General features: G+C 41.2%; 1 protein-coding gene, 1 long non-coding RNA gene and 1 pseudogene across 3 annotated transcripts; 2 read left to right on the forward strand and 1 right to left on the reverse strand.

Annotated features, from left to right (window-relative positions):
- The first annotated feature begins 799 nt into the window (after nt 1–799).
- On the forward strand, nt 800–3,969 carry LOC131848989 (26S proteasome non-ATPase regulatory subunit 8-like; annotated as a pseudogene).
- Nucleotides 3,970–3,977: 8 nt separating this feature from the next.
- LOC131848991 (uncharacterized) lies at nt 3,978–9,324 on the reverse strand. 2 transcript variants are annotated; one of them, XR_009357778.1, is made up of 3 exons: nt 9,284–9,324; nt 4,212–4,327; nt 3,978–4,129 (listed from the first exon to the last, which is right to left on the reverse strand). It is a non-coding gene; the product is annotated as an uncharacterized LOC131848991 (long non-coding RNA). The 2 variants fall into 2 exon arrangements; XR_009357779.1 differs by lacking the exon at nt 9,284–9,324 and adding an exon at nt 9,177–9,200.
- LOC131848988 (nuclear valosin-containing protein-like) lies at nt 4,899–8,017 on the forward strand. The gene is given in 3 exon segments (XM_059198962.1): nt 4,899–5,582; nt 5,585–6,876; nt 6,878–8,017. Coding segments are annotated over 3 exon segments (2,601 nt in total). The 5' UTR covers nt 4,899–4,987; the 3' UTR covers nt 7,592–8,017.
- Nucleotides 9,325–11,602: the final 2,278 nt, after the last annotated feature.

Below are 11,602 nucleotides of genomic sequence, written 5' to 3' on the forward strand. Positions count from 1 at the left end.
GTTAGCTATTACATAATGCTGAAAAAGTTTAGTATTTCCAAAAGCGTAAAAGTTCGTCTATTTTAATAATTGTCATCATGAGTTTGTCATTAGCAATAAATTTCGTTTACTCATACATTAGTTTAAGTATAATTCGGCTTATGTAATTTAACGTTCTTGACTTGAAAAGGAGGCCTCGCGAACCCTAATTTATCTAATTCGTCTAGCACCACTGATAACATCAGTAGAAGGAATGAAAATGTTTAAGAAAAAGAAAAAAAAAAAATGCCAGGAGTATCGATATGGGTCTATCATTTCTTGGGTCACTCCTATTTCCAAATTTCAAAAGTGGTATGATTTTACCAATTTTCATTATGCAGTCGTTACAGCTTAAGATGCATGTTTTCCAAATTTTACATGATGGTAACTTTTTACCATCAGATGACGTATACTTGTCTCCCACCATCGTAGTATATGGGCACTTTTTTTTTAATAAATTTACAGTACATTTTACAACTCAAAGGAATGTTAATTGTTTTCTAAATAATGTGTACACAAATATTTAAATAAATAAGTAAACATATTTTTAAAATTTCTAGTAATTTATCTATCTATTATTATTAGAAATTAATCTATCTATTAATTTATTGTCTAATTATTTACAAAAATAGAAATGTTGCTGTACGACTATTGTCAACTTAAAACTTTTTAAGGTTGGCAACCCTGACACTTTCTCTATTTAGTCTGTGTTCGCGTTACTGTTTCTGTGATTAATACTGATCAAATTGTATCTGTGCCAATCACGGTTAAAAAAAAAAATATATATCATTGTTACAATTTTCCTACAAGATTTTATTAACAAAATATAAAACAATAAAATGGCTTCGGTAAAAGACGTAGCATCTCTGTATCAAAATTTGAAAAAACGGAATGGGGAAAGAAACCTCGCAACTCGACAAATGTGCAGAGTTGTTAAATAAAAATCAAGGTACGTACAACTGTACCGTTATGATGACTGGACAAAATTTCTAAGCGTCTGTTTCATTAGATTATTTTTAGTAATTACTTCCATTCATCGTTAATTGCTGATAACTCTCATACTGTTTCTTATGAGCATAATTATCTACATGGGTATTGTTTCTCTAACAAGTTATTGTTCCGTTTCCCAGGTCGCCCTTACGCAGTTGACGTTTCTCCCCAGTAATAACACTGCTGCTAATCAAAAGGAATTAATTTTGGCGAGAGATGTTCTAGAAATAGGTGCTCAATGGGCCGTGGCTGCGAAAGACGTGAAAGCTTTTGAGCGTTACATGTCACAGTTAAAATGCTATTATTTTGATTACAAGTGAAGTTGAATTGTATCATTTTCTTTTGATTTTTTATTATAATGTACAGATCTAGCTTCAATTTTCTATCACTTTTGTAAATCTTATATATTGGCGTTAGTTAGATTAGAATTAATGGCAAAGTGGCAAATCATCTATACATATAAAATAAAATTGGAGTGTCTGTTTGTAATTTTGAAATAATCGTTTTATACTACATGCACATGTATGCATATGAATATAAATATGGTACTTACACCAAATTCACATTTTTACAATTTTTGTCTGTCTGTCTCTTTGTTCCGCCTAATCTCTGAAATGGCTGGACCTATTATGACAGGACTTTTATTGGCAGGTAGCTGATGTAATAAGGAGTAACTTAGGACTACTTTTATTTTAGAAACATAAAGTTAAATTCCACAGTGACAGTCGGGTGTACAGCTAGTTGTCAATATAATTGATGTTCGTGTATGTTGATGCCAGGGTATGGCGTTGGTTGTTCTTGTTTAGGTGTTAATTTAAGTCACAGGTACACAAATGCACATACCATTTTTAATTTCAGAGATCACCTCCCAGAATCGGCCTTCATGTATCAACTGTTAGGTTTGAACCTGCTGTTCCTTCTGTCACAGAACAGAGTAGCCGAGTTCCACACTGAATTGGAGCGTCTGTCAGTGGATGTGATCAGAGCCGACCCGTATGTGAGGCATCCACTTGCATTGGAGCACAGCACCTTATGGAGGGTAGTTACAATAAGACCTTTTAGCAAAGGTACATGTCATTTGTGTTACTCACATGTTTTTTTTTTTTTTGCCGAACAGACATTGTCATTTATCAGATACTAGCCAGTCTTTGTACAAAGTAATAACGATACCATGTTCTATTTGTTTGCACATGATTTGTTCACAGTAACGTTATAATTTTGTGACATACAGCCCCTGTTGCTCATTTAGATTGAATAAAATAATAATATTAATACATTCATGGAGGTTCCCCTCACTGCTGCAGTGCTTGCAGCTGTAGTGTAATCTGCCATTTCACCTGTTTGATATATTCTGTGTAAAAAAAAAAAAAATAACTCACAATTAAACCCTATATGTGCAGCTTTGTGAATATGTTCATATTCACCTGTCTACTGCTGTACAATGAATCACTTTTATTTTAAAAACATAACTTATAATATTTTATCTACGACCACAACCCCACATTATGTCTGTATTGTGGAAGTCAAAGCAGGTGAACTTAACATTTGTGCAGAATACAATGCATCTATGTTTAATGGGTATAAATAATATAGCTTTGGTTTCCATATTCCCTTTGGCAAACACATTCTCCATTTACTACCATTATAATCCTGTCTAGAACATTACCATGGTGTTACTTATGCCATTTTGACACATTTGTGACTAGCATCTTCTCTTCTAAATTATTTATTTAAAACATAATGTATGATTGTTACTTATGCTGTTTTAATATTCAGGGTAATGTACCAGCTGAGAGTTACACACTATTCATGGACACATTACTGGAGACTGTGAGGGGGAGAGATCGCTGCATGTATTGGAGAAGGCATATTTAAGTATCCCTTGTGCCGAAGCTGCCAGGAGACTGAATTTACCGTCACAGCAAGCTGTGCTTGACTATGGGAAGAGAGTAAGTATCTTTCTATTTATTAATTTATAAAATATAGTTATTATTAGGGCTACTGTTTTTATACAATCAGAGACCCTACTAATATAGTCTCATTAAACAATAAACTCAATATATTGTCTATATCTAAGCAAAGCCTATTCCTTACTAAACAATTACTTGAATGAGTGTGCATGGCAATAGTTGTTCATGCACTGGATTTTCATTTAATGTTAGACATAGACGCCTATATAAAAAGTAATTCAATTGAGTTTCTTGCCAGTTCTTCTCAATTGGATCTATATACCGAACTGGATGAAATAATCCCATACCGTGGGAAGAAATAAAAATTATAATGTAAAAATTTGATGTTCATAAGCAACTAAAATGTCCTACATAAATAAATGCTTTTTTAATTGTATTTATCTGAGACTACATTATTTAACACTTGTTGATTTTAACAGAAAAGTAACTAGGTTTGTAATTGTACATTATGGTTCACAGTTATTCACAGTTCCTTACATAATCGAAATACATTGGATTTTATTGTTCAATAAAATTTATTATTAGCAATGTTTTTATATGATTAACTTACTGCATTCATACTCCATCCGAATCAACAAAAGAAATTAAGCTTATCAACAAAAACTAAAAAGATTACTAGGTAGGTAGGATGTACATTTTCGTAATTAATTTCATATTAATCTGCAAAAATAGTATTGCAATATCCTAATGTAAAATCAGGTGCACCTATACACAATAATATTACTGTTAAAATACTTTGTGTACTAATCAATGATATGGTTTCTGTTTCAGCGCAATTGGGTTTTAGGTCCAGATAATTGTTATCATTTCAATGCCGAAGAAAACTGCGCTGCTGCAGCTGGAGTGTTGCCCGTCTTCCGAACTTGCGGAACAAACGATCGAGTATGCGAAGCATTTGGAGATGATTGTTTAGATTACATAAATATTTTTAACTTCATACCCTTTGTCCATATTATTAAATAAATAAATAAAAAAAAACAGTATAAAATTATTTTGCATAAAGTTGTTTTATTACATTACTGTTGCGGTACATAATTAATGTAGGTACTAATTACAATCAATTGTACAAAGATGAGAGATCATCCAGTTTTAATAATTGTATAAAATGTTCTAAGGCAGTCTGCAAGTTCCAACTTTTTATTTCTAAGCATCTGAAAAAAGATAGCAATGAATAATATTTAAAAAAACACATTAGGATATACCGTAAGACAATGGATGTACTAAAAAAACTACCTTTCACTTGCTTTCTTGTCTAACTCGGTCAAATTAATAAATATTTCCATCAATTTTTCTTTAAGATAATCGTCTGGGGCCTCATCCAATTTAAGACTTAATGCATTGGATGGAATCTGAAAAAGAAAATCAAAATTAATAAGAGTCTCATTGATTTCTTTATTAGTGTCGTAGTGGTGAATGTAACAACAGACCATTTGCGCGAAGCATATTAAATTCTCGCGGGAATAATGAGTATTCACGTCCTAGTGTTGTACCGGCTCTGTTACAGAGTAGCATTTGCATATTATGGGTACGGTCGTAGCGTAATAAAAAAAGAGTAGTAATTAATACTTATAATTATATTTATGTAATGTAGATGCTTTTAAATGTAAATAGTGTTATAATTTTCGTGCATAGTGAGTAAGTTTTCTTTACTTTGTCAAAACGTATGTAGCTCAATTTTTTATTAATTAGTCTATGAAACAGTACTAGGAAAATGATCACGATGATTATAGTGTTATATTCTTACGTTTCTATTATAAAATATTTAATATAAGGAACATACGAATATTACAAAAACAGTAAGTTACTGTTATAATCTAAAAATATATATTTTAAAAAGTTTTATGCGATTCCATTCATAGAATGGAAACAAAGACAATATTTATTTTTGGTACTGGAAACATTTCATTGATTTACCGACGCCGCTGTCAAAAACACTGCATTGCTATATTGCTATTTCCGATTTATTAGAAAATCAACATAAATATAATTATTACGTCGTACAAGTTAAAATGAAGAAACATCAAACGCGGCAGAAGACGTTGAACGATCCAGTGATAGTATCTCGTGTTAAAAACTACTTGGCTGAGAATGTGGACAAAACGTTCGTCGATGTGAGCCAAATGGCGCGTTCTCTCAAAGAGCGCTATCGCGAATATAATAATCGGAGTGATACTGCATTCTGCCAGATGGTCGAGGGCGCCTATAAAGTCGTACTACAGAGCTACGGCCTCGACGGGGCCTCTACTTCTGATGGTTCAGAGGAAGAATCCGATTTGGAGTTACTAGATGAAAACAACACCGCCCTAAACGACCGATTGCTCGCTATGTACAAATTACAAGACAAGAAACGGCCTGCTGCGTCTCGCCGAGCCACTGACAAGTCGGGGGAGCCGATAGACATCCTTAGCAGTGATGAAGATGGTTCTGCCGCACCCAAATTACCGAAAATCAATGATCAGATTACTATAACCCCGCATATACCGACGCGGAATACAAGCAGCACACCAATGGAGAATCCTAAAATGCAGCTAGGAGTACACATAGCTGACAAAAGACGAAAGCTGGAGAGTAATAAACATGCAAGTACAAAGAAAAAATATGATACTCCACCAAAAATGTAAAGGTTAGTTTTGAAGACATCGGTGGCATATCAGAAATTATAACCCAAATATGTGATCTGATACTGCATATGAAACATCCTGAAGTGTACAGTCAGTTAGGTATTAAGGCACCTCGAGGTGCACTGCTGCACGGCCCGCCCGGCACAGGTAAAACACTGTTGGCACATGCTATTGCGGGTAAGCTGCAGTTACCACTTATTGCTGTTTCGGGCACAGAGTTAGTTGGTGGTATGTCTGGAGAGTCAGAGGAAAGGATCAGAGAACTATTTGAAAGAGCAGTGTCAGTTGCACCGTGTGTTTTATTCATAGATGAAATAGATGCAGTCTGTGGCAACAGAGTGCATGCTCAGAAAGACATGGAGAAACGGATGGTCGCCCAGCTATTGGCTAGTTTAGATGGTTTAAATGACAGTAGTGCTTCAGTCCTTATTCTCGCAGCAACAAATAATCCAGATGCCTTAGATCCTGCTTTAAGACGAGCAGGACGCCTTGAACAAGAACTCACCTTAGGTATTCCGTCATTAAAATCTAGAAAAGAAATCCTCTCAATCTTATGTAAAAATATATCTCTAAGTGAAGATGTTGACCTGAATGCTGTTGCTCAAATAACACCAGGTTTTGTTGGTGCAGATTTACAAGCTCTTGTTAATAAGGCAAGCACTTATGCCGTTAAAAGAATTTTTGCTGAAATGCGTGCGGAATCTTTAAAACAAGAAAATTCTGGAAAATTGAAAAATGATGCACCTCCTGCTGTAACTAATGGAGAAAAAGTACCTGAAGAAACAGCTCCTGAGAGTGACACCTCTGATCAACAACCAGAGGGATCAGTTCCGCAACCAGAACAAAACAGAGAATCTCCAGCCCAAGAGGCACCTATTGAAAATTCTGTTGTTGTGGACACTAATCATATAGAAATAAAAAATAATGTAAAAACTGTTGTATTAGATCCTGTAGATGAAGTACTTGGCCTTTTGGAAGACACCATGCCATACACTCAAGAAGAATTGAAGGGACTCGCAATCAGACAAGAAGACTTCCTAAAAGCTCTCAAAACAATTAAACCATGTGCTGTGAAAGAAGGTATTGTAACTGTACCCGATGTTACATGGGACGATGTAGGATCATTAAATCAAGTTCGCAAAGATTTACAATTAGCTGTGTTAGCACCTGTAAAGTATCCAGAGCAACTTAAAAAACTTGGTTTGTCCGCATCAAGTGGGGTTTTACTTTGTGGCCCACCAGGTTGTGGTAAAACATTGCTAGCAAAAGCAGTCGCAAAACGAAGCAGGTGTGAATTTCATTTCAGTTAAAGGCCCGGAATTGCTCAATATGTATGTTGGTGAAAGTGAAAGAGCCGTGCGAACATGTTTCAGACGCGCGCGTAATTCGGCCCCATGCGTTATATTCTTTGATGAGTTTGATGCTCTGTGTCCTAGGCGAACCTCACAAGATCACAATGGAGCAGCCAGAGTTGTCAATCAATTGCTCACTGAAATGGACGGCATTGAAAGTCGGGAAGGGGTATTCGTGTTGGCTGCATCCAATAGGCCAGATATTATAGATCCAGCTGTACTGAGACCTGGCCGTTTAGACCGTGTTATGTATGTTGGAATGCCAGAGAGGGAAGACAGATTTGATATACTTAAAAAACTTACAAAAAATGGCACACAGCCTCAACTGGGGCCAGAAGTTGATCTGCAAGTTATTGCAGAGCTGACTGCGGGCTATACAGGAGCTGACCTGGCGGGTTTGGTGAAGTCCGCAGCCACTAATTCATTAACGATTCACATTTCAAACGGAACCATAAATGAAGATATTTTTGTTTCATTTGAAGATTTTAGAACGGCTCTGACTAAGTGCAAACCTTCAGTTTCATCAAAAGAACAATTGCATTATGAAAAACTGAGATTAAAGTACGCGTCCGGGGCGGACGACAAAGACATGGAAATGGAGACCGAGCCTACAAACGAGGAATCCATGGACACTGTTTGAGAATCATTTGAGCTTTGGTTTCTATGTTAGTATTTGTTTCTGTAATATCATGTCCCTTAATATTGTAAGTGTGTGTATTCTATAGTGCCAAGTTGTACTCTCAAACAGACGATCAGAGAAATTGCTAGATTAATAGATATTATTTTTTAGCTGGTCCTTGAGTACTGTGAACTGTTCCGGTCACAGTCCAGTACTATGAGGTATTAAATTAAACTGTACTCTGATATCCCAGGAACATAATGTGACATGCAATGTAGGAACAATTATAATGGGATAACATATGTATGCTCCTAAGGCCATTTATAATTACTGCACATTTTTTGCACATTGAATTTGAATGAGAAATAAAAATATTTTACTTATTGTGTTGTTTTCTCTGTAGCCTGTTGCAGCCGGCACCTACTATTACTATTTTTGTATTATTAATATTCTACTACTATAATATTATATATATAAATAAATAGTTTACAATCGTTGTGTTTGGAAATATTATTTTCAACCAACTTCAAAACGTAGGTGGGTCTCAAACCTTTCAAAGGACTTACATACAAACCAAATTATGTGTAGGTCATTTGATAACTTTGTCATTTCTGCGCCAATTATGATGATTCTTTCATATTGGCTGATTCATCATGATTCATGAAAGAATCAATATAATTGGTGTATAAATGATAAAGTTAAGGACAGACTTTGTACAAGGTTGTGAGCCTCCAAACAACTTGCTATTGTATGCAGTGTGTCGGTTAAAGGGTGAGATAGGGTAGTGAACAGGCCGGACAGGTGTTTTCATTATAATTAAATAAAAAAATAATGATTGCATTCGATAAAATAAATATTATGTTCTAGCAGGCATTACTTTATCTATTACAATATATACCACACTTGTCCACTTCGAGGTAAATGGAGACTACTTGAACTAATCCATTAATAGAACATAATAAATATGCTATTCTTAATAAATATATAGTCGGCAAATAGAAGATGTTCCGCCATTTATATTTGGTTGCAAATAATCTTAATGTATATTAAAATGTAATTATACACTTTTTTAAAATTTAACGTGAAGCGTAGAACCTCGACATTGTTTTTTTTTCCTTTTATAAATTTATATACTGTTCTCGAATATTCCATTGAATATATTAAGTGTACAAAATGATTCTGTCAACTTTTAATTATCATAACTACAAACATTACACATATTTTTCCAATGTTTGGTGACTAGTTCAGAAATTTCAAAACCTGTCAATGCCGAGAAACAATTCGGTAAAGACCGAGTTGGACATGTACACCGAAGGTGCCGAACAAATAATATAAATAGGTTTTATTTTCTTTATACTATAATTACTTATCACATCAGCTAAATTATTTAGGTAGTAGTATATACATAGCCCTAATAATATATTTATATATAGCCTGTGGGCGTTAGGATTTCAGGGTTGTTGTGAGATAAAGGACCCTTACGCATTTAATCCGAAAAATAAAGTAGTTTTTCTCGTTCTCCTCGTTTACATTTATAGGCACATTCTTTTTTGCATGAAATTCGATTCGTGTATGATAGAGCGTACAAGTATGGTATGGTATGTACCTTGGTGAGGGTGAAGGCGGTGGCTGGCTGCGAGCTGTGGTGCGGTGGCTGCGGCTCGTCCCGGAACTGCCTTGGTGAGAGTTGGCTGCGAGCTGAGGCGAACTGACCTTGGTGAGGGTGAAGGCGGTGGCTGCGAGCTGAGGCCCGGAACTGACCTTGGTGAGGGTGAAGGCGGTGGCTGCGAGCTGAGGCCCGGAACTGACCTTGGTGAGGGTGAAGGCGGTGGCTGCGAGCTGAGGCCCGGAACGACCTTGGTGAGGGTGTAGGCGGTGGCTGCGAGCTGAGGCCCGGAACTGACCTTGGTGAGGGTGAAGGCGGTGGCTGCGAGCTGAGGCCCGGAACTGACCTTGGTGAGAGTGAAGGCGGTGGCTGCGACAGACTCTGACCTTGGTGAGGGTGAAGGCGGTGGCTGCGAGCTTGCCCGGAACTGCGAGGGTGAAGGCGGTGGCCCTGAGGCCCGGAACTGACCTTGGTGAGGGTGAAGGCGGTGGCTGCGAGCTAGGCCCGGAACTGGTGAAGGCGGTGGCTGCGAGCTGAGGCCCGGAATGACCTTGGTGAGGGTGAAGGCGGTGGCTGCGAGTTGAGGCCCGGAACTGACCTTGGTGAGGGTGAAGGCGGTGGCTGCGAGCTGAGGCCCGGAACTGACCTTGGTGAGGGTGAAGGCGGTGGCTGCGAGCTGAGGCCCGGAACTGACCTTGGTGAGGGTGAAGGCGGTGGCTGCGAGCTAGGCCGGAACTGACCTTGGTGAGGGTAAGGCGGTGGCTGCGAGCTGACAATTTATGATAGGCGGTGGCTGCGATGAGGCCCGGAATGACCTTGGTGAGGGTGAAGGCGGTGGCTGCGAGCTCGGAACTGACCTTGGTGAGGGTGAAGGCGGTGGCTGCGAGCTGAGGCCCGGGACTGACCTTGGTGAGGGTGAAGGCGGTGGCTGCGAGCTGAGGCCTCGACCTTGGTGAGGGTGAAGGCGGTGGCTGCGAGCTGAGGCCCGGGACTTACCTTGGTGAGGGTGAAGGCGGTGGCTGCGAGCTGTGGTGCGGGCTCGTCCCATACTGCCAGTTCTCCGGCGATGCGGTACTCGCCTCCGGCCGCATGTCGCAGTACTATCGTTTTGGCGAACGACAGGAGGTGTTCCTCCTCCGACAGACTCTCCGACGTCAGCTTGGCGACGCCCACAATGTTTAATATGGTCGTTGAGTCCTAATGCAAACGAAAATTACTTCTTAGTGATAAATAGCCACCCAATAACAATTTATATAATCGATATAGGTATCGTATCCGAAGGAGTGGAGGAGTGTGGGGTGGGGCCGCACTCACCGCGTGGTGGAGGACGTCCACGCTGCACGAGTGGGGGTCGTGTGTGGGGTGGGGCCGCACTCACCGCGTGGTGGAGGACGTCCACGCTGCACGAGTGGGGGTCGTGTGTGGGGTGGGGCCGCACTCACCGAGTGGTGGAGGACGTCCACGCTGCACGAGTGGGGGTCGTGTGTGGGGTGGGGCCGCACTCACCGTGTGGTGGAGGACGTCCACGCTGCACGAGTGGGGGTCGTGTGTGGGGTGGGGCCGCACTCACCGTGTGGTGGAGGACGTCCACGCTGCACGAGTGGGGGTCGTGTGTGGGGTGGGGCCGCACTCACCGTGTGGTGGAGGACGTCCACGCTGCACGAGTGGGGGTCGTGACGTCCACGCTGTGGGGTGGGGCCGCACTCACGCGTGGTGGAGGACGTCCACGCTGCACGAGTGGGGGTCGTGTGTGGGGTGCACTCACCGGGGTGGAGGACGTGTGTGTCGTGTGTGGGGTGGGGCCGCACTCACCGCGTGGTGGAGGACGTCCACGCTGCACGAGTGGGGGTCGTGTGTGGGGTGGGGCCGCACTCACCGTGTGGTGGAGGACGTCCACGCTGCACGAGTGGGGGTCGTGTGTGGGGGTGGTGGGGACGTCCCGCTGCACTCACCGTGTGGTGGAGGACGTCCACGCTGCACGAGTGGGGGTCGTGTGTGGGGTGGGGCCGCACTCACCGCGTGGTGGAGGACGTCCACGCTGCACGAGTGGGGGTCGTGTGTGGGGTGGGGTCGCACTCACCGTGTGGTGGAGGACGTCCACGCTGCACGAGTGGGGGTCGTGTGTGGGGTGGGGCCGCACTCACCGTGTGGTGGAGGACGTCCACGCTGCACGAGTGGGGGTCGTGTGTGGGGTGGGGCCGCACTCACCGTGTGGTGGAGGACGTCCACGCTGCACGAGTGGGGGTCGTGTGTGGGGTGGGGTCGCACTCACCGTGTGGTGGAGGACGTCCACGCTGCACGAGTGGGGGTCGTGTGTGGGGTGGGGTCGCACTCACCGTGTGGTGGAGGACGTCCACGCTGCACGAGTGGGGGTCGTGTCTGAGTTGGGGCCAGCAGCTGAGGGCGCGTGCTGCTGCTGCTGCTCC

The sequence above is a fragment of the Achroia grisella genome, unplaced genomic scaffold, assembly GCF_030625045.1.
Source record: "Achroia grisella isolate CSIRO2021 unplaced genomic scaffold, CSIRO_AGI_Agris_v1 utg6175, whole genome shotgun sequence".
In the NCBI taxonomy this organism is placed as follows: domain Eukaryota; kingdom Metazoa; phylum Arthropoda; class Insecta; order Lepidoptera; family Pyralidae; genus Achroia; species Achroia grisella.